The 24,575-nt window shown below is 24.9% G+C and overlaps 2 protein-coding genes across 3 annotated transcripts in view; both read left to right on the forward strand.

Annotated features, from left to right (window-relative positions):
• LOC129611024 (GATA zinc finger domain-containing protein 14) overlaps positions 1-4,834 on the forward strand; it is an 86,648-nt gene extending 81,814 nt beyond the window's left edge. The window contains exons 4-5 of one of the 2 annotated variants that reach the window (XR_008697116.1): positions 3,320-3,748; positions 4,455-4,834. Coding sequence is in view for 1 of the 2 variants with exons in the window: in XM_055523930.1 (XP_055379905.1) it covers positions 3,320-3,523 (204 nt within the window). In the remaining variant the exon portion in view is untranslated. Of the gene's footprint in view, positions 1-3,319; positions 4,142-4,454 lie in introns of those variants that run through there. The other variant, XM_055523930.1, reaches the window with a different exon arrangement.
• A 4,778-nt stretch (positions 4,835-9,612) lies between these two features.
• On the forward strand, positions 9,613-22,257 carry LOC129611178 (5-formyltetrahydrofolate cyclo-ligase). The gene is made up of 5 exons (XM_055524171.1): positions 9,613-9,698; positions 12,991-13,114; positions 14,539-14,652; positions 19,422-19,563; positions 21,921-22,257. The coding sequence occupies exons 2-5, from the start codon at positions 12,998-13,000 to the stop codon at positions 22,196-22,198; spliced, it is 651 nt and encodes a 216-aa protein (XP_055380146.1). The 5' UTR covers positions 9,613-9,698; positions 12,991-12,997; the 3' UTR covers positions 22,199-22,257.
• The last annotated feature ends 2,318 nt before the right edge of the window (positions 22,258-24,575 follow it).

Consider the following 24,575-nt stretch of genomic DNA (forward strand, 5'->3'; position numbering starts at 1 on the left):
TAAATTTTTTGCTTGTATACGGGAACTTACTAAACGAATTTTTGAATGAACTCAAATTTTGTTGTTTTTGTCATGAATTTTAAAATTACAATTTTTTTTTTTCCATTTTAACACTTTTCATTGTATTTGACGTTCATATTTAGCGGCGAAACTAAATTGTTGACATCACTTTGTTTTTTGAATAAACTTATGAATTTTGAAATTCGTTTATAATTTTTTATAAAATTTATGATAATTGAGCAAAATGCATAGACTTTGATACAGCTGTATTTAGAATATATTCAATGCTCATAATGATAATGTCAACTCATAGCTGAAACGTTCTGTTTTGTATGATCTAGAAAACCAATTTTACGATTTATAAATATCAATTTTCATATTCGCTTATTACACATAAAAATGATAGCTTAGAATTATCTTAGAAGGAACCATACAATAATTGCTGTCAACTATAGCTTAAGATTAAATTCCTTTAGTCTGTTTCTTTCTTGTTTCTCTTTGGACTAATGTTGTTGCTTAGAACTTGAAAAATTCATTTTAGAAAGCAAAATTAAATTATGATTTTGAAGGAAGTGTCAAACTCAATATGTAGAAACTACATTTTTAAACGAAAATTGAATTAAATTGTTGGAGACTTCTTGAAACAATTCAAAATTTTATTCATATATGAATCTTCGACATTTATTTAGCATTTCTTCATGATAAGATTCTTATTTTCTCTTCAACTTTTTTAAATTTGAAACATTTTTATTCAATACCGGAATTTTGTAATCAAAATTTGATTAATGATATTTTGTAATTTATAATTTAAAATTTAAAGAAAATGCTTAGACACCTAGTATCTTGTATTCTAACTTTGTTGACTTGAATCAGTGGAAATGATTAACAACATTAAAAATCCATTCTTTTCGTATAATGTGCAGAATTTTCAAAATAAAAATTTTAGATGATTTCCAGATTTGTTCGATATTCCTCCACATTATTGTGAGAATTCACTTATGCTTCTTAGAAATAAAATAATTATATAATAAAGCTGTACAAATAAAACAATATTCTGCTTTATTTGATCTCATTACTAACATTATCAATATTGCAAACAATTTTTTTATTTTCTTAATCAAATTGAAATAAAGACCAAAAAAAATTTGTTTTCTTTACATTTAGATTTTGTCTTAAATATAATAGAAACCAATTATTTTGTTTTACTTGTTATACATAGAGATCATGTTTCAGATAAAGTAAGACAAGTTTGTGTATTAAAAATAAATATTTATTTTATTTTTTAATTCATAAGCTCTGTATGGTTTCGATATCAGTTTTAAGACATTGTGAAGGAGAATCTATTTAAAAGAGTTTAGATACCTTATATATTGTCTCATTTTGAATCTTCTCAATTAAATGAAATTTCCACTTTTAATATTCCAATACCAAATATTGCATAATATCGCGTTCGTTATCATTATAAGCATCACATCATCATGATTATTTTTACTTTCATTGTATATAGATGTGTTTTTGTGTATAATTAAAAATGTAAATGGGTTTGTTTATTATAATATATACACTTGCATATTTGTATTATTTGAATTTATGTATAAATTAAAATAAAATACATGTAAAAACAAATAAAGTTTAAATAAAAGAAATTGAAAGAGATCGTTACATTATGCATCTTCCCAGTTTATCCGTGTATATACAGTATGATTTTATTTGAAATAGGGGTTCAGTGACGAAGCTCATTCATTGAAGGTATGATTATTCTACAACTTTTAAATATAAAATAAGAAATATTTTATTTTGTAATTAATTTTATAGCAAAAGAATAGAACAGGTTTCAAATTTTGCTATGTAATTCAAAATTTTTAGAGGCTAGTTCGCGTAAAGAAAAAGATTTTAACTAATAAAAATTTGACTAATTTTTTTTTAACAAATCTCGTACCGGAAATCATTAGCTTTTAGAAATTTAGAAACGTTTTACATATAAAATTTCTAGTAAAGATTATTCTTAAATTCATTCGGTGATTTGATGTAAAATTTCGAATATGGTTTCAAACGCTTACTTTGTAAGAGCTGCAATTAAATAATTTTGCTATGAATATTTGGATAGAAAATTCATCTTGTGCAGTATTGTGTCCAAACATGCACTTGTGTATTTTAAAAGGTGTTTTAATAAATTCAAAGATTAAACTCTATTAATGCAATTGTTTACTATTTTAATGACTGCATAAAATTATATTGCATGTTTTATTAAGTTATATTTTATTTATTTAATAATTTTTCTGGATATCGTATACCTACCCTTATTGAGAATGAAATAGTTTGTCTCTGAATTTGTGTGACTTATTTCTATTTATTTTTATTAAATTTATAATATTTATATTTAGTTTTAAATTAAATTTAATATAAAATTTTTGAAATTATACTGGCAATTAAAATAGACATTCAATTCAAAAAAGCGAAAATTGCTGTTATAACACACGTAGTACTCTCTATTGTTAACAAAAAGCAGATCAGCACGAAATAAGATTTTTCTATTATTTTCATTTTTTTTTAATTTTTTATTTATTTTTATATTTTTTTAATAATATTTTGTTTTTCTTATATCTTTTTCATGTCACGTATCGTTGTCTGGCATTACAACCACAATTTTTTCTCTTTTGCTTTTTCAACTGTATACCAACAACATCAACATACTTTTAATAAACTTTGGCAACAAAAATATTAAAATGTACTATCTATAACGGTAAATTAATTTATATATAAATGGTAATAACCTGAATGAAATGATTTTTATCCTCACTTATATAATAATAACAATAATGTTGTAATGGCATAATCATGATGGTAACAACAATTACTATTATAACATTATAACGTCATAATGGTAACAAATATACTAAATAATAATAATCAATAATAATATGTCATTATTAAATACAACAAACAAACAAACAACCAATCAAACTGGATGAAATGAACAAACAAACATTAAATATACATTGAATATTTGAAATGAAAACGATGGTTACTGTCATGCAATTTACTTTTAAATGAATGTAAAACTTTACTATACTGAAATTAAATAATCTGGGTGAATATGATTGTGTTTGATAAAAAAAAAACACAAATGAAAAATAAAATAAAAATTAATCACTATTATCAACTCTATCATCACTATTGCCATCATTTTAATATTAATATCCCGTATCATCATTATTATTAATAACATTATTAATAAAATATTGAAATATTGAATAAATGATACTATTATGGGGAAACCTACAAAAACACAATACAAATACAATTTATATGTATATAGCCATCATCACGTCCTGAATCTGATTTTACGCTAGATCTGCCAAGAGCAGAACAATTACGTTTAAAAATGGATAAAGAAAAAAAATTTCGTCAGCGTTGCAGAATATTAACAACATTCTTAAGTTTAGTATTCTTTTTATTAACTGTTATGGTTGTTAGTCTAGTGCTTACACGTGGTAAAAGAATGTTTGGAAGCATGTTGTAAGCAACAAACAAAAAAAAAAAACTAATAAAAAAAAATAAAATTATTAGCAAAAATTTGTAGCAAGGAAAAAATAAAATTTTTTGAACGTGATTTTTTTCCAGTCGAATTTGAAAGGATACAAAAAAAAAATTTGAAAATTAAAATATAAAATAAAAAAATAATATATAAGGACTGAAAGGAACACTTATTTTGATTAGAACGATGATGTGCACGGAATATGTACAGGTAAGTATCGGTTGCATTTCTGCAACAAAAAACTAAATCTTTTCAATGGCATTGCACTGGACGAACTATTGTGACTATAAATTTTTTTTGAGGGAGGTACTTTTGGATTTTATAAATATCTTTTAATATTCATCTCAAGTCAATTTTTAAGACAAAGCATACTTCATCAAAATTGTATATAAAAAAAACTGCACATACTTAAGCTTACTCGAGATAAAAATTATTTAGTAGTCTAGAAATAGTCTACATCAAACGCTAATTCAAATTTTTAAAAAGTCTAAAAAATTCGTGCGGTTAAATGTGACGCATGATTGCAACCGGAATCTATTCATATGAATTAAATTTTCGGCAACGGCAATCAAACCCCGAAATTTTGATTCATACGAGTTGAATATGAAAGTTAGCGACGAAACAAAAATTGTACGCTTAAGTGAGTAACAAGTTAAACAAGTAGAAAATTCTTGATTAACTGCGGTTTAGTGTTGCAGTAGTATTCTAATTGAAACTAATTTTTCACTCAAATTTTTATAAAATATGTCGAACTATAAAAGATGAGTTTTCATAGATTTCACTGTAATATCGGATTAATACCTTATCAAAATCATAAAGAGAAATATTTTAAATTTCTGTATAAATAAAAAAAAATATTTTTAAGTAGATTAAAGAATTAAACTTTTATATAAATTTTTTTTTCTCATTTTCTTAGAAGCGCTCTTTATTGAATAGCAACGAAAAACAATATTGTTGCTAATAATTGTTCTATAGAATACGAAACACACACAAGTTAAGTTGCAACCAAATATGCACCAAATGGATTATAGTCTGCCGTAAAAAAGGAACTTGATTTTTAAAAATAAATTGAAATTTATATTACAAGTAGTAATCAAAATATACTTATAAGTTACTAAGGTCCTTGATAACAACAAATAATTTTGAATATACATTTGATTTTTAGCCTAATGATATTTTTTAGTGTTGGTCATATTAATACATTATTCCGAATCAGGATCTGTTGTTCAAATTTAAATTTGTATTTTGAAAATATTCTACCTTTTCTATAATGTTCTTCAAAATTCTATAAATTCTATTTTCATATGCCTGTTAACCAAATTCCACTGCCGTACAATTAAGACTGATTTTAAATAATTTATAATGGTTTTTTATTGTTATTTAATTGGGCTAATTTTGAATTAAGATCTCGATACTTCTAAGAAGTATTTTGATGAGAATTGCTTTTATAATTTGGTTAATAAATTTATAGAATTTTGCACATTAAAATTACAATTCGGAAAAAATAAAAATAAAGTACGACTATCACATTTGTTTGTTAATTTCCTCCATTTTAAAAACTTAAGGCTTCTTGATTATGCGAATTCACATATCTCAAGAGGAGTTTATAAAAACTGTCCGAAATATAATAATATCATTGGTTGAAAATTGAATTAAGTTCTACATTTTGAAAGCAAAAAGGAACTTTTATATCGCATTCTGCAAGAAAATAAAAAAAAAGTGTTATATAAAATGATTTATAAAAAATTTAATAAATTTAATTGAAAATATGCTTTGTTCAAGATTGATTGTCAATAATAATAGCAGAATACGAAAAAAAATTTGCTATTTTTTTCAAAAATTCATTATAACACTTCATATTCCTTTTTGTTATAATGAAACTATAAATAAAAGGATTTTTATAATTGCCTAGTTTTATAACAATAATTATTATTAATTTTGACAAAAAAAATATTAATAAACCCAATAAGGACAATTCACAATAATTTTAATAAATTAACAAAGTAAGTTTTTAAAATTATTAAATAATTAAAAATATTATTAAAATATTAAAAATACTTGGAATTGATACTTGATGTACATATGTGCATATCTATGGAATATGCACAGTATGATTATGAATTTACACAATATTTTGTATGTATAATGAAAAGATATTATTTGTATAACGCAATTATTGCGTTTCAAAGGCGAAATAACAGTGTCCACTACCAAAAGTTCCAAGATTTTCAATATTGTATTTATTTCAATAATTATTGAAAAGTAGTTATGCGAATATTCAAAGCTGTGTTATGATTAAGTTTCTATATACAAAAATTGTGGTATACAAAGATCGTCCAGTTTTGTATATGCTATGCATATATTCATAAGAGCGTGAGCAATTTGAATCCAATTTAGAATAATTCAAAAATTTTTTTATTAAATTTGTTTTCTGGAATTTATGCATAATTTGCTGTTGCTGAATTGCAGTGTCAAATATATTTTTGGGCCTGTATATTATAAACTGTTCGGTAAATTTTTTAAAGATTATTTTAAAATAATATTGTTCATAAAAGGCGGTTTCTGTATAAAATTTTTAGCATTTCTAGAGATCAAATACTGTACATATTATAAGTAACCCCATAAAAATTCAATCTTTCTAATAAAGCTTAAGAACTCAAATTCAATGTATGCCAAGAAATCAAAAATTATCATTCGTAATTAAATTATTATTATTAGCATGGCTTCAATTCGCATTTTAAGCTTTAAACTTATATTATCAAAAATGAAAAATATGCGTATACGACATTCGAATGCTAAGGTGGCAATATCAACGTCTTTCACGTTACTACATAAATAGAAAATATATGTAAGTGCAAAATTTTAACTTCTTATTACTTCCAATATTTGTTATTTAATTTTGTCAAATTTGTTGACATTTTGTGTCAATCAAGTCAGTCGCTGAATTTTGTAAGTCAAAGGGTAGTCTTCTGCGATTTAGGAAAGCTTTCATTTTGCCATTAACATAACTGGAATTTTATTAATATGCCTTATGAATATTTAAAAAAAAATATATAACGAATGTCAATATGGTCTTAATTTGGACACCTTGTTCTTAAAAACCTTTAATACATGTAAAATCAGAATTATGAAATAAAAAAAAGTATACAATAAAAATATTTTATGTAGTATATCAAAAAAACAAAAACAAAAAAAATTATAAATAATTTGAAACAGTATTCTTTAGTAAATTTTAAAATTGTAAAATTAAATTTAATAATAATAACTAAAAAAGAGAAAAAAAAATTAAAATTTAATTAATTTTCACTTTAATTTTTTTTTTCCAAATAATTTTTTTTTCTTATTATTTTTGTTTTTTATAATGTGATGTTAGTTCTAAGTCAAAATGTTATGTGAATAATTTTTGTTTTTTTCTTCGTTTTTTTTTTTTTTATTTTTTTAATCATTAATAAAATTATGTGTATGTAGTAGAGAGAGAAAAAAAATTTTGAAAACAATGTATGGACTGTATAAAATACAAAGGATAATAAGGATAATAAAAATGTAAAAACTATTTTTTAGAATTAAAAAGCATAATTGTGTCTAATTAGAAAATAAAAATACTGTTTTTATGTACATAATATTTTGTTTATATAAAAAAATAACTATTATTGATTTTAAGAATTTTAACAAAAAATAATTATAGAAAAAAAATAATAATCAAAAAAGTAAAATAATCTTATATGAAATTTGTATATACTTATATAAAAAAACAAACACTTATATTTGAATCCTTAAAATTTTTATTGTAACTATGTAAAAATATTCACTGTTATAAATTTTTTATAATAAAACCTATATGTATATAGAGTATATGTTAACAATAAAATAATATTATAAAATATAATTTGAAAAAATACCCAATTCAATCAATACCCAATTGTTTCATTTGTTCTAGGAAAGCTTGCATTTCTCTCATATAGGAAAATTTAGGGCCTGATCGTCTATATCGCTTTTTTCGACTGGGCAAGTGAGAAGAAAGTGGGTAACTTTCTGAATAATGTAATTTATGAATGAGATACGAAATCCCTTTTTTTTTTCTAAAATATATACAAAATTTATTAAATTTATTTTTGAAAGTGGTCTCACTTTAGTCGATAATTTGAGAAAAAATATCCATTAGAAAAACGGAAAATTCTGATTTCAATGAGTAAATAATAAAGTGAGAAAAAAAAAGCAAGACACAACATCAGTTTGTGAGGCTATTCTATTGTTTTCTAATCTTAAATTTAGATTTTTAGCATGTGTTTTTCAAAACGATAAAGAAAATTTTGAATTTTCGCTAACTTTAAATTGCAATAACAAATTAATCATTAATATTATTATGACAATGTGAATTTTTAAAAAATAAACTAAATGGTACTGGTAGAATATAACAGCAAGACTATACCAAATTAAATTAATGACTTTGAAGTTGCAAAAATATAGTGTTCAAACACGATTCAGTGGTAGCTTACATTAAGTATAATATAGTATAATATTTTTTTTTTAATTCCAGTTGGCATTTAAAATTCTAGCTGAAATTTTAAAAATCTATAAAATTGCCACTCCAATTCTGTAAAGTAAAAAAAAATTTTATTATTATTTGTGATGTCAAATTTAAATTTTTCTAAATTAAATTGATTTTTTTCTGGTTTTATAAGTTTCTTCAAACGATTTTAGATACAAATGCAAAGTTTTGTAATACAAAATATAAGTTTATCTGCAAAGACTGTCCACGATTTTTCGAAACTTCTTCACAATAACGATATTATACTATATAAATACGATTACCAGAAACTAGAATTATCTTCTACTATCATTCAATTTTCATTATGGTTTTTGCATTTTCTCTTAAATTATTGACTGAACATTTCAGCTTCAAAAACAAAGTGAATACATTATACAAATATAATTATGATAGTTACCCACTTTCTTTTTACTTGAAGAGCAAACCAACGAGATACAAGCTCAGAACCTTAATGTAAGAATATCTTAATCTCGAACGCTGATCTCACTGCTACTTTAATTTTTTATTAAAAATTTCACAAAATATTAATCATTATTTTTTGAGATTGCAATTTGGCTAGTTTTTTATTGAACCAATTATTTTAAAAAGGACAAGTAGAAATTGAAAAATGCTTTTCTCTTATAGAAGTTTCTTTTTTAAATATGCCATAAAATTAAAAATATATTGAGAATAGTTAGAAAGTTTTAGAACTATGTAAATAAATTTTTCGAAATTGAAAATATTCTATGTAATATCTTATAGTAAGAAAGTTAAAGATTGTAACCTACTCAAAATTTGATATAAATATGTAAACATAGGTATAAATATGTAAACATACAACAATAGCATCCGAAGGTATTTACTTAACCCATTGAAGTTAATTGCAGCATTCATGCCATTTGAAATGTTCTCTAATTGCAAATTATAGAAGTTCTGTCTCATATAGAATTTTTAACTGAATGTCAATATGTCAATTTGCTAAGAGAATTACCTTTGTAATATTAACGTTCATTAATTTTAATAATTTTCTTTACGAAATATTGCATAAATTTAGGATGACAAATGAGTTTGAAATGGTTTATGCCTACATTGTTAATACATATTATAAAAAATCAGTAAAATTTCGAAAATAAAACAAAAAAAAAATTAGAAACAATGAAATTGAAACAAATTGGTTTCGAATTACCATGGATTATGTTTTCTTTCCAATTTGTCCCAATATAATTAAGATTGTTTTGTGTACATTATTTTGTATATTCATTTTTGACATTTGCAGTACGATCAGCTGAGTCAATTTAGAAGGTTTACTATACATATTGTACACACTTTGTTTTTTACATAAATATTGTGTTTTTGTACATGCACATCACATACATATTTACATGTTTTGTTGTTAGTTTTACGATCCATGTGCCCTTACTCCATTGTATGTGTTTTTATATTTTTATAAAAAAAATTATTGATTAAATAAAAGATGCTCTGAATTTAGTTTATAACTCATGTTCTTACATCTTTTTACTAACTCCACTGATATAGTTTGGAATACATACATACATACAATTGGAATAATACATACATATATTTATTAAATAAAAACTTAATTAAAGTTTACAATATTTTATAAAGAGGAGGGTAAGTATACTTTAATAAAAACATGTTTGAACTTATAGGAAATGAAAAGTTTTGAGAAGCATTGAATAAATTAATTCGAAACATGTATTTATTTATGTACATACACACTTTTGTTTGCATTTACATATGTATGTACTATGAGTGTTAAAAACATAACTACTCAATAAAAATTTTCCTGCTTGTATGTTAATTTTTTGTGTTCATTGTTCGATTTACAAACTAATTTGCGAAGTTTTAAAACTTTCGCGCCAAAAAAAAAACTGCTCACCTTCAAAATGGTTCTGCTCACCTTCAAATGACTCAAATGGATACCTAATTTAAATATGGGAAATCAAATAACTTTAGCACTTTCATAAGTATTCCAGATAAAATCTGGAAATTGAAGAAAGTAGAGTGGAAAAGGAATAACAAATATTGAAAATTAAGCAGTTACCGAACACAAGTTGTGTGAAAATTGTAATTCTTCTTTACACGTTATTGTAAAGATGGAAATTTTTGTCAAAGTAAGAGCTAAATTTATGGCTGCATTTTTCAAATTTACTTTATATTTAAGTTCTTCGGTAGAATTATTGAAATAGGTCTGCTCGACCTCCGGTTTCTTACTAAAATACAGAATCTTAAGTGTATTCTTTATTACGAAATATAATTGATCAATCAGAGAAATGTAATCAATCAATATAATTGATCACATTTCTCTCATAGATCATCAAGTTTTGTTTGATCAGAATTAAGTTATTTCATAGCAATTTTAGTATAATTAATCACAAATCACACATTTTTAATCATAATCAAAAGAAAAAATTAGTTTGAATTAAGGGTTTGGGCAAATACCACTATACATTTTGATGCAAGCGGTATGAAAATTGAACCGCTTTTAAATTTTTATTTCCAGTTTATAGAAACAAAAATCAAAAAACCCTAAAACTGAGCTGAATGTTTTTAATTGCAAAAAGAATTTTCCACAGAATCAAGCAAAGTCTCTGAAGTGCAGTGATAAATTTAAAATTTATTTTTAAAGTTCTCTACTCAGTATTCCGAATTCATATAAAATATCGATTTTTCTTCTGTTTGCGTTTTCATAATTTATTTTGTATTAAAAATTGCGGTTCTATTTTCGATTCCATTATTTTCCATGCAGTTTTTAAAACTTAAAACAAATTCTTTTTTTTGCTAACAATAATGGATGCAAACAAAAAGGAAGTGTTTAAATTACTTTTTTTTTCCGAAATTAAAAGGGATTTTTAATTTAAAGTTAAAAAAAACATTTATGAATAAAGGGAAAAATTTTTAAATCACAAAAGTTTTCATAACGCTACTTGATTTATAAAATTCTCTTTTTTTTCTTTTTTGTAAAATTTTGAAAGATAAGCGGAAAATTTAATTATTTTAAATTTTAAAATATTTTTTAATGCAAAAGAATAAAAAATATTTTGCAATTAAATGAAATTTGTGGTTGTTGGATTCTGCGTAAAATTGTGTAGAAAAATATTATGATTTTAAAATTTTAGATACCTACTAGTTCTTCTCTTAAAATATTTTCACTTATTTTGACCTTAAATTTTATTTTTGAGAACATGAAGTAAATTTTACATTTTATTTTGGATAAGATAACCATGGAAAGAAAAATTCGTAGAAACAACATTTTAATTACAACTTCTTAATGAAAAGTACCGTACCTTTGACTGTTACTTTGAATTCCTTTTATTGCAACTGTTATAAAAATTGAAACTGTTACCTTGATAGTTAAATAACAGATAAACTCGGAAAAGAGTTTGTCGGAGCAGACTTAGATTATGTCTAAAATATTTAAAACAAAATGAGACAGAATTACCCGAACTTTAACTGAAAATTATAAAAGTGAAAAAATGCATTTTTGGTCCATATCCATTTTTTTACTTCGGAATGATGCAGTTTGTATGACGTGGACCAAAATGTTTGTAAATATAGTGTTTATGAGCACCGTTTAAAAAAAAATGCATTTAAATTTACTAAAAATTACGAATATGGATCAAAGTTTCAATTCTATAATTCAGTAACCAAAAGAGGTAGGAGAAAACGAGTTACATATTATGAAAGAACGTCTCACAAAAACTTACGCAGATTAACTTTAAGAATTCCTAAATGGCGTATGGATCACATCAGCATTGAAGCAACATAATTTCATAGACTATTGCTATTATATCATAATATAACTCGTTTATTTTAATTTTTTGTGATCCAGCTGAAAAATAAAATTTGGTGAATTTTTGAACAATTTACTTTTTAACTCATTGAGTCCGTCAATTAAAAACCAAATATAGAAATGCCAAGCATTCTTTCCAAATAATTTTCGCTTTAAATTTTAATTTTTTGTCCGCAAATTGAATGACTTTCTGCAATTAATTTGCCTGTTATTTTACTGAATAAATAACATTCCTTAACATTGAGCTTCTTGAGACATTTTACCTATTTTATAATAGTCTTAATATTTATTTTGTGAAATATTTATTTGGCGAAAATTACCACCATTTAAATATATTTTTGTTAGGACTTATTCCATTTTTTCCTTTTACTACTGACAGTTAGTTTTCTTACTAACAGTTATTGTACAGTATTAAACCGGCAACCAAATATTAGCGAGTTGCATTGTATACTTTATATTTTATCATTTTATAATTAAAACATTTGACAAATAATTTTCAACAAATTCAGTACAGAGCGTAACTAAAAGAATCCATGAATAAATTTCTGGAAGGACCTTGCCACCCTTAAAAAGTGTTCAACACGAAAAATTTTAAAAGCAAAAGTTTTTTAGTGGTATAATATAGACTCTGACGTCATAAAATTTAAATCGATTTTTTCAAACAAAATTTTAACAAAAGAATTCAGTCTTGCTGCAAAACAAATTGTTCGTCAAATTTTCATATTCATTTTTGTTTTAAATTCTAGTAATTAAAGTTCTCGCAAAGAGAGAAGTTTGCATTTGTTAAGCCACTTTATATTCAGCGTAATCACACATACATTAAAGGTAACCAATACAGTCTTATATTCAAAATTGTTGATGCTTATTAAAGTTATCAGTTTATTTAAATTATTTCTAATCTCATGTATTGAAATGCTTATCAGCAGAGATAACCTTAAACATAATTATATTGGTAACCTGCATGGAACATCTTTAGTTGGATTTTGATACTTAATCAAATAGAAGAGTCAATAATCAACAAGCAGAGAACCAAAACATTTCTACAAAAACATAAATAAAAAAAATTATTACAAAATTGATTTTAAAAGTGCATTAATTGAATTTGTATAGGATAAAAATGACTTCAAGTATTGGGAATCCATTGAAAAAAGCAATGCGGAAAGCTGTCAGTAAAAAAACAAGTCAATTATCATTGGAGGCAATTAAAAAGCAATCAGAGGAAATTCGTAATAAGGTGAGTTTTCATGTTAAAAGTTCTCTTATGTAAATCTTTTCTAAGAGTCTTAATTTTTCTAAATTATGCAAAAAGTCCAAAATCTTTCGTGAATAATCTAATTTCGATACATGAATGTTGTAATTAAGGTATATAAATGGTTCTTTTGGCAATAGCCCTGTGGTGTTTTTCAAAATAAAATACAGCTGTTTAAAAAATATTTTGATGATGGCAAATCATCTGTAATGTGCTATAAATATTTCTCAATTCTACGAAAAATATTTTGAATTATTACAAAATTATTACAAAATTACACAAAATTATTGTAGTCCATTCAGAGTTCCATTCAGAGTCTAAATAAGTTTTTTTCAAAAACGACTCAAATATATAGTTAATTATTTTGTTAATTAAAAATATTAAAAAAATTATGTGAATTAAAAAAATTAAGGGTTAGGAAATACGATTATGTGAAAATTAGCTATAAATTACGGTTTTCGTGATTTCGGATTTATAAAGTTTTGATAAAATTTTTCTCAGTGCAATTCTACTCTTCTCTAACTTTTCCAATATAGTAGCACTTTAAATTTCATTTTTACTCAAAATTTTCTAAATTTTCTGCTTTTCATTGTAAGCACTTCTGATCGGATTAAAATCTTTAGATTACATAAATTTGTAATAATTTTATAATTTTGTCTATACGTACATTATATTGAGAATTAATCATACTAATGCTTTAAGTAAATCTCTGAAAGGATATGACACTTTAACTTCCGTTTTTATAATTTTTTTATAGTTTTTATCGTAAATTACATAAAAAAAATTTAGAATATGAAAAAACTATGGAGAAGAAAAATATTTTTATAAAATCACCTTTTTGTTTTTGTTTTTACTCAATTTATCTCTTTCAATATAGAAAGGAGTACACAAAAAAAAAAACAATATTAAGTGAAGTTGTACATAGCACTATTAGGATCTTACTTTCAAATAAAATGAATTGCTAAAAATAATTTATAAAAAAAAAAATTTATTGCGTGCGATGAAATGCCATAAATTAAGGAGTTGTTTTTAGCAAAGCATTTCAATCTACTCTCGATTATGTCGGTTTTATGCGCCGGCCTACGTAAACGAAAAATTAAGGAGAGATATTTTAAATGATATGTCTGTTGATATTTGTAGTGAAAACACAGTTCATGAAGAAACTGAATCTTCGACACTTGAAGCTTATGTGGAACAGCTCTTGCTTTTCTAGTTTAAGAAAATGATTAATTTTATTCCCTGTTATTCTTCTTAACTTTATTTCATTAACAAGAACGTGAACATGATAAAAATCATTTGCTATCTCGAATACAGCACCAATGTTATGAACATAAATTGCTCAAAATGAGAAAAAAAAACTTATTTAAATTACATTTTATCTTTTCTTTTTTCTCTTTTTTTTCTTGTAGATTATTTCATCTGAATTATTTAAAAAATCAGAACGGATATGTGTGTATTTGAGTACCCCAACTGAGGTTGATACAATTGGTATTCTTGAAGAGATGTTCAAATTTGGCAAAAAGGTTAGTACATAATAAAAAAAGTATTTTTAAATCCCTGTGTGTGTTCTGGTTTTTCTTCTTCTTCTCTTAAATATTTTTCTTAATTTGTTAAATTAAAGTGAGTGCTTTTTATTGAATAAATTTGACATTCAGTCAAAACCATATGAAAAGGATGAGATATGACAAAAAATTAAGATCCTTAAAAGGAAAAAAAATTATTATATTTTTTTCTTATTTGGGTCTTTAGTTTTGTTCTTTAGAATTAATAGACAACAATTGTTAATGATTTGAGGAAGGAAGAGTAAAAAGTATTTTTAAAGCTTTTAAAAGAGAAATTCGAGAGACAAATAAAAATAAAAAAAGGAAAATTGTCGAGAAATTAAAATTTATTTTTTTTTATAAAATTGGGCACCAACACTTGCAGGTATTAATTTTCGTCTTCTTGTTAAAAGGAGAATGGGAAGATCAAATAATGCAAATTTTGTAAATTTGTTTTATTACATTAATTTTTTATCAGATTAATTTTATTTTTAAAAATTTTCAAGATATTTTTTTTTATTTAAAAATTATTTAAAATTTAATTCGAATATCATCAGATACTTTAAAATTTTCAAAGATTTAGATGCCCAACTTTAAAATTTAGAAATTATCAATAAGAATAGGTCTATTTTAAGGGAAATGGAAATAATTTGAGATATGGTGGGAAATTCGGATTATGATAGAAATGTTTTTTTTTTGTTGTTAGGAGGAAATCACCGAAATGAGACATTCAATGCTGCAACACCCGGGGAACGCAGGGTTGAAATACTGTGCCATTCGAAACCACTAAAATCTCCTAACAGATCTTGCAAATTAAAACTAGCCCTAATGAGTTGTCGTTAATACAAAATTGGTGGTCAAAAGGTTTTGTAGACATGTATGATTCACCAATATTGCAATAGAAATACTTGATGAATAATAAATCTTAATCTAACACAGTTCAAACGGCTTCGTCTGTTTAAATCGTCTTTGAAGGGTTTGGAGACCCCTATAAATATCTGTATTACGAACACACCAAGGAGCGTCGACAATATCGCATAATACCCTATTTTGAAAGGCTTGAATAGTTTTAATATCGGCTTGTTTGGCACAGCCCCATATCTGAATACCGTATGTCCAGGCTGGCTTTAATATTTGATTATAGATCAAAATTTTGTTATACTTTGAAAGGAAGGATTTTCTGCCAATTAGCCAATTCAACTTAGTGTATTTGATGTCCAATTCGTTCTTCTTTATTTTCACGTGCTCCTTTCATATCAGCTTTGCGTCTAGTGTGATTCACAAATATTTTGCAGAATTCGTGTGTGGTATAATAATATTATTAAGTGTAATTGGCAAAGGTTACTCAATTTTTATATAATTGAAATTTACGTGTGAAGGCTTAGGTTCATTCAATTTGATCTTCCAGTCTTTACACCATTGGGAAATTTTGTTATCTCTTCGTTGCTTATCTCAGAAGATGGTTAGGATGTTGCGCGTAGCCAACTGTAATTTTGTTTGTTTTGATTTTGCTGCTAGTGGAGGTGCTCTTAAGTCTGTGCTGTTTAGTAATAGTTACTATAATACTATAGTTTGTCTTGTAATATATCTCTTTTTGGTTTTTTTCGTAGATATTAAACTAACTAAGGAAGGAATGCTTAGACTTAGACAACCCTTCCGACAATAAAGCTAATTTTACGGAATTTTTTTCCTATTTTAATTTAAAAATATTTTTATCTTTTCTTTTGAGCAAAGTGAAATATTCTTAGAAATTCTCTATGCGTATATTCGCTTTTGTGCTTAACAATCTTGGTCGAATTGTTGGCTATTAAATATTAAGTATCAACTAGTTTGTTAGCGTGATATTTCATATTGAAATTTTTAAAAGTTCTGTGTCTATGAATCAAGCTCAGTTTATTAGTCGCCGAAAATTTGAAAATGATTTTGATAACAAGTTGTTTTGCTTACAATTCTTTAAATGCATTAATCATCAGTTTTTAACTTTTTTGGAAAGCTCCCATCATTTTATTAGCAAACTTTATTAGTCTTTTGATATTTAGTACAACAGAACTATTACAAGTGAACCAGACAACAACATTATATAATTAACTTCTTATAATAGATTCTTTTTTGTAAATTTGTGTGGCATAAGAAACTCGGAAATGTGAAATTCAAATTAACAGAGAATTTCGATTAATTTTGTAATTATTGCCAGAAACTCTAACAAATAATAAATAGTTTAATTTTACGAATTTTTTTATATTTTAATTAGATTTAAAAAAATCTATTAAAAAATTCAAGTCCCCAAGCGTTTGTGCATGTGTAATAAAGCGTTTAATTTTGTAAAATAGATTTCTTAATTGTGAGCAATAATTACGATTTTTTCCTTATGCCCATATTCAGGAAAAGAATTGTTATTTAAAATTAATATAAAAACCTTTATAAAAAACATTAAAACCTTCATTGTTTTTATAATGTTATACACTTACATAAGTTTTCTGTAAGCCCAAATATAATTTGGAACATTTTTTAATCTTTTCTGTATCCCTTCTTATACGAAATTTTTAAATCGATTCATAAGAACGGTCATGGCCATTTAAAATAATATTAAAATGTTAAAAAAGTTCAATTCCGAAATGAGAATTTAAATAATAAATGCTATAATCAGTTTTTCAAGGACCTTATTACAATGAAATTTCCGTTTAATATTTTTTAGTGTAGTATAGACTACACTTATTTATTTATCATGTGTGTATGCAAAAAAAAAACTTAATTCAGTGTAAAACCATAATTCTCAAACCAATTTAAACAACAAAAAAAAACATAAAAATAAAATTTAAATGATAGCCTTTAATATTAATTTACTAAATCACGGCAAATCATTTTTAATGCATCAAAATAAAATTTTAATTCAAGAATACTTGAATAAATTGACAGTTATTATATACATACATTCTTTATGTTTTGCTCTCATTAATCTCTATACTCTTGAGTCCTGACCTACGCAGCAGCTTAACTTTGATTTTCTTTTTTCACTTTGTTTTTGTTTGCTTGAATTTTTATGTATTTACTTACAGCTTTTTTATGGCTTTTCAAACATAATCCCTTGGTAATAAAAATTCAACATGAAATTCAGGAAAAATACACACCTATATACCAACATATCCTTATTTAATAACCGGGATTAAATTTTATTATCGACTGCATTGTATCCAAAAAAGGAGGTTTTGTGATGTTACCAAATTTCACATGTCAAATATTCGCCGGAAAAGAGCATTTTCAAGGTAGGGAAGCCGAAATAAATTATTTTTGTCTGTGTGAATTCGCGTAAATATTTCAATTTTGACTGAAGCGATTTATACAAATTTGTAGCTGAGTTTAGTTTGGTTATTTCACGGATTAACCAATTTTTGGGGTAGATCACATCTTAGAAATCGGACTTTTGCTGTAATCCAATTTTACATTTCTTATCATTTTTAGAAAATATTTAAGATATTAAATTAAAATTTTATATATAAATTTCATCTGATAATTTGATAAACCATCTAGCTTTTCGAATAAATTTGGTGCCGGCAACTGAATTTTTACCATTGTTCGAAATTACATTTTTGTGCATATACAAAGAAATAATCAACCAATTTCTTTGAAATTTAATATTTCATTTTAGGATGTAAAAAAACAATGAATTAGTAAATTGTTCCGTAAGATCAGGGAATTTTTGTGGACGGATCTTTTCCGAGAATTTTAACTAATGGTCGATTTTAATTAACGGATTTTTTTGCAATTTATTATTTACTATCGGATAACTGAGGAAATTTCAATGAATCCGGATAGTTTACAAATTATGCTAACTAAAAGCTTGTTAGTGTACTTGAAAAATGAAACACATTGCTATAACCATCTGTAGCACTTTCACCAAACCGGAAAGTACGCTTTCCGGTTGATCATTAGCTGATCTTATCAAATTTTTTTTTTTATATCTTCGTATGTTATGCTCAAAGGCGAAGGGAGCTGCGCCGAAAGATGTGGGAGTATTTTTTCCAATATAAATAATATGAATGGGGCCAGTAATTCTCTTAAGTATCCTATTCCCTCTTCCTGATAGCATTCGTTTCTTCTAATAACAACACTGTAGTAATAAAAGAAATGAAAATTTTTATACGTAAGTGTACAATGTTTCAGTTTCTGCGGCATTTGGGTGCGTGCAAAGAGCCCCAAAGAGTGATATTGGTTAATTTTTAATTGTGTACATAGATACTGTAGCGTTAAATATTTTGTACGAAAATTATTACTGAAAATTTGCTATATTTTCTAGCACTTTCTTTTATTTGTTTTTATGCATTGTGCAAAAAAAATGTCTAAGAAGAATTTTTACATATGAGTATACTAACGTTTGTCGTAATAATATATGAGCGATACATGAGGGAGCAAATATATAGAAAATAGGAGATGTGTGTATGTCTTATATTTGTAGATATTTCCAAAGGTTATTTTGGTATTTCACTCTTGTACTTGGTATGTAATTTACAAGATTATTTTGTGTTATTTTATTTAGTACCATGTAAAGATATTTTTAACGTTAGAGTGTATTGGAGGCTATGTACCTATACCTATGTAGAAGTTTCTTAAATTAATAACTTATGGATGATATTTTGTGTGTATAGCATAAGATGTAATAAGAAAATTGAATTCATAATTTTATTTTATGACCATTTTCACTTTCGATATTTTTCCTTTTTTATTACTTTCATTCATACAATATGTATGTATAGGTTTTTGTTCCAGCATATCATGGAAAATCAATGGAAATGTTACTTATTAAGGACATGAATGACTATGAATCTCTTTCAATAACAAAATGGAATATAAAACAACCTAATTATAAGGATAATCGGGAAAATGCCTTAGCAACAGGTTAGATAAATTTTTTCCATTTATATTGTTATTTCATATACACATACAAATAAGTAAAATGGAATGTAGGAATAAATTTTTAGACTAAGTATAATTATTTTTCTATATGATCCACAATATTATTTGGTTTTGTGTTGCATGTTTAAATAGGTCCGTGTTTCTATATAAGAAAATAATTGAGTTTTCATACTACTTTTCTTAGAAAGTTGAACAAACCTAATATGAGTTTTAAATTAAGTTTTACGATATACAAAGTAAATTTTTAAGTGATTTTTGCTGAATTTTGTAAATTTGCAAATTAATACAATTTCGAAGCTTGTGGATGTTTTATAAAACAACTTCACAAATATGAAGTTTTTCTTTACTAATTTAATTAAAGAGAAAAAAAATTTTTCTTGATTATATTATTGTACTTAACAAGATTCCGAATGACTTTTTGTGATTTGTAATCATTTTTTATAATATAGTCAATGAAAGAGGAAATTGTTTATTTATTATATTTACCTTGAATCATCAAATAAATATTAAGGATTGTAAGGATTTAAGAATGAAAAGGCAATTAAAAGAATTGTTATATGTGTTGCAGGTACCATATATTTTGTATAAGCAATTCATCTTAGTCCAATTCAATCGGATTATGTTATGTTTACATAAAAGATTTCTAATGAAAGTTTTTATATAAAATAGAAATTGGATTTATTTCATAAATAATTATGGATAAATTTGGTGTGTGCTACACGTTAATTCAAAAATATTAATTGAAAAATTAAGTTCGAACTTCACACATTCTACATCATAACTAACGATCTATAGTCACACTTATTTTCGTAAAACAATTTACTCATACTGGGGTCTACTAGATTTTTTTTTTTATTTTAATAATTTTTATCTTCAAAAATACAAACTAGAAAACATAAGAAATTAATTTTTTGAAATTCTATTAAATGAAATTCATTAAATGAAATCAATTAGAACAAATACGTGTTCTGTGTAAATTTTAAGTAGCCGAAGAGCATAATTTGTACGAGAATGCACAATTTGTACATTACTCACACTGGGCATTTTTTGTCCCAACTATTTGTTCAACTATTTGTCGTCGGCTAACAATAAAAAAGAAAATTTATATATATTTCTCGAATACACTTGCTTTACACTCTCGAATACACAATAAAATAAATTCTATATGGAGTTAAAATAAATCCAGAGTTAAAATAATGTGGCAGGTACAAAAATTTCAATTGCAATCAGTTTCTCCATTAGATTCTCTTGAAAATAAATCACCTATTTGAAAAGAGAAAAGGAATTTAGACGAACTAATTACTTTACTAGTAACATTTACGATTAAATAGTTAATCGTTATTATTTCGTTCAGGCGGTGCTCTTGATTGTTTAGTATACAAGTACTTTTTTGAAAATTTTTAAATAAAATAATTTATAATTTGTATTCTCTCCTTTCTAGTGTTGTTATATCTCTTCAACTACTTACAGGATACAGTTCCAAATACATCACTGTTTGTGTTTATTCCCTTCATTCAAATCGCCCCTGAGAATATTTTAAGTTTATTTTATATTTTATGTTTAAAACACTTTTAAAACAAAGCAATAACTTTACCTGTCAGCGTACAAAATTTAGAACACTCAAAGTGAACTTTTTTTTTTACTTAAATTGTTATGTTTTACTTGGAATCCCCGCATTCCTTTCAAAATGACAAAACTACAATTTATCTTAAAATAGAACTCGTGTATAGGCATTGATTCCTTAACAAAAAATCTTTAAGTCAATAAGAATTATGAGATTTATAGGAAGAAATATTATAAAAAATATTCTGATCACCGTTAAATCAATATTTTAAAATATTTGATTTTATTCAAAAATCAGCTCATTAAAATAAAATTCAAGGTCTTATGTGATTTGATACCATTTCTGTGATACTTGAGGTGTCGGTTTCGAATCTATTACAAAAAAAAAATATTTACAAAAAGAACAAAATTTTTAAAGAAATTTTCCTATTTCATACAGAAACTCTCTTTAAAATCAAAAAAGAAATGTCATTGTATGTCATCACTTGTGTTTGTATAAATTTTCAAATAACAAAAGTAATTCTATTAACTGCACGTCATACCAAATAATTGTCTGTGCCATCATTATCTACACAAAAGTATTATTATCAGTGGACCTTATATAATTTTATTGCAACACCAAAACCAAAAAATATAAAAACAGAAAAAAATTTAGTTCTTTCAGTTCATAAATTACATTTTCATTTCTCTCTCGGAAAAATTAATGACAATCATTCATCTTTTACTCAAATTATAATTTTTCATAATTTTTTATTTTGTTTGTTTTCTTCTTTTAGGTTTAGATTTATTTTTAATGCCTGGTGTAGGATTTTCAATAGAAGGTGGACGTCTCGGTCATGGAATGGGCTATTATGATAAATATTTAAAGAGATACTTTGAAAAATATCCTGAAAATTTATTAATGAAAAATCTTAAAGATTTAAATAGTAAAAATCTTGAATTAAATAATAAAACGATATTAATTGGCCTAGCATTTAAAGAACAAATTTTAGAAGAAAATGAAATTCCATTAGAAGAACATGATTTCCGTTTAAATTATATTTGTACTGTGTAGACGAAAAGTAAATAAAAATTAAAGTATATAAATATATTAAAGTACCTAGAAGGACTAACAAGGAAATTATTTTTATATACTTATATTATTTTGTCCTTCTTTCTTTTATTCTTATTATCAACTTTTTTTTTATTATTATTGTTATTATTATTATTATGTGTTTTAAGGATTTTTTGTGCTTGGTTATGTACCTATGGTTACTCGTAATGTTTAGGATATTGGGTAAATAAGGATAAATGGATAAATGAGATTGTGAATCTTGAGTAATAAAGAGAAGAAAAATTTAGGTTATTCATAAAAAAAAAAAAATAGAAATGAGCGGGAGAGCAAAGCCTAACAAAAAATAATAAATGAAATATTTTTTGTTTCTTTTACTCAAAATCAGAAAAGCAAAAATAAAAATAAAATAAATATAACAATTCTCAAGCCGCAAATTTATTTAAAGAGACAAATTAAATTTTATTCTCTTTTGCTTTTAGTGTTGCCGAAGGGATTATTTTTTTTACAAAAAATGAGAGAGAGAGAATGAGAAAATGAATTAGGATCAGACAATTTTTCATTTAATTTCGTTTTTTTTTTTTTTCCAATAATTTGTTTTTCTTTAATTTTTATCTAAATAAAATCACATTTATTCAGCAAATGATGATTTTTATAGTTTAATAATTTTATTTAAGATATTTTAATATACGTAGATTAAGAGCGGACATTTTTATATAGAAGACCGACTTTATTGTAAAGAGTAAAATGTAGCAAACACCATAAGAATTTGGTATATTGTTTCATTGGTTTGTTAACGTGGCAGATGCAGTAGGTCCACCGCAACTCAATTAGAATAAACGTGTTTTATTAACGCTACCCCGTTATCACCACGCCGTCAATGAGTGTATAATTATAGGTGGCCGGTTCTCTTGAGGAATCTATCTAAATCTTCGATGTTAATTTTCGATATCATATAAGCTCCGCCACTTATCTTGAATAATTAGGTATAGAGTAAAAGCAAATTTGTTTATTTAACTTTAATCAATGTTTGATTGAAAAATTTCACTTCAATGAATATTATGTCAGACGTTCTCCGAATATTTTGTAATGTTTCATATATATTGTATCAATCATATGTATATAATTTCCGTAAATATTACTTAGTCAATTTTATTTATGGAATTTCTAATTCATTAATAAATTTTCGTAATTCTAAATTATCTCACATCTTTGCTAAAATTTTCACCAGAAAAGTTTAGTTCCGTTTTCGAAGCAAGTACGCTATTATATTAAAAAATATTATAAATCTTGGTTTATAACTAAAACAATTTAACATTTAAATAATGTATCTTATGTTTTGAAACGACCAATTTTCTCAAATATTTTGGCACATCGTTTAAATCACTTAGCGATTCCGAATTATTTTTACCCGTATGAAATTTGCTTGATAGTTTGTTGACAAGTAAATGTAATCATGCATAAAGAGTGTACTTTTATATGTTTAATTAAAAATCGAGAAAAAATACAGTTTGAGTAAATTCTACTATAAAGATTTGATTATGTCAATTCTGTGATAACGAAATAGTTCTCATAAAAGTCTTGCTAATATTTTAAGAAGAATATTGTTCTGCTATACTTAAAATGTTCTAATGAAATATTTTAACCAATATGTACGTATATGAGTTAAATTTTTTTTACGTTAAAGTTGTTTATGAAATATCGTAAGTACATAATCCCGGAAAAGTAGTTCAATTTTCAAACTCCTGGGTGCTAAATTTCAACGTTTTTAATCTTACATTTTCTGATAAAGACCAAATTATTTCTAATTATTAAGTGATCAAGCCATGGCCATTTTTGTTCGAAATGGTCTTTTTCTTGACGCAAAATTTGAATATCTACTTTTAGTCTTGCAGTTTTTGAGGTAATGAATATTTTTAAAATGGAATTGCGGCCATTGTAAGAGTGAACACAATGGAAACTTTATTTTATTGATTTATTTGCCCCATTTCCAAACTAATTGATGGAAAATTTAATGTATGCTTTGTATGCTTTACAGTTTTCAAGATTTTACTTAATTATTTTAAAAAATTATACAGTTCTTACTCGATTTGTTGCTTCGAATAGATTAGTACAGTTACCATTCCAAATAAAATTGAGTTATTGATACAACAGACAGACATGACAGAAATAAAATTGACTCAAAATTTGATGCTATTTAAAAACATGTACCTACAATACTGACACTTATTTTAAAACGTAAGCCTCAATTTACAATACCCTCCGAACATTCGTTCGTACAGGTATAGAGATGACATATAAGTATAACTCAATATTCTTTAATAATTTTCTTATTTGATCACATAATTTAAAATGTTTAACTTGCAATAATTACTAAAAA

This window comes from Condylostylus longicornis, unplaced genomic scaffold, assembly GCF_029603195.1.
Source record: "Condylostylus longicornis isolate FDR11 unplaced genomic scaffold, ASM2960319v2 ptg000048l, whole genome shotgun sequence".
NCBI lineage: Eukaryota > Metazoa > Arthropoda > Insecta > Diptera > Dolichopodidae > Condylostylus > Condylostylus longicornis.

What these genes read in the sequence shown, in the direction of transcription:
- LOC129611178 (XM_055524171.1), top strand. Translation starts at nt 12,998, where the DNA reads ATGACTTCAAGTATTGGGAATCCATTGAAAAAAGCAATGCGGAAAGCT. An exon ending in CAGAGGAAATTCGTAATAAG is followed by an intron (nt 13,115 to 14,538) that starts GTGAGTTTTCAT and finishes TTTTTCTTGTAG; the next exon opens with ATTATTTCATCTGAATTATT. An exon ending in GGAAAATGCCTTAGCAACAG is followed by an intron (nt 19,564 to 21,920) that starts GTTAGATAAATT and finishes TTCTTCTTTTAG; the next exon opens with GTTTAGATTTATTTTTAATG.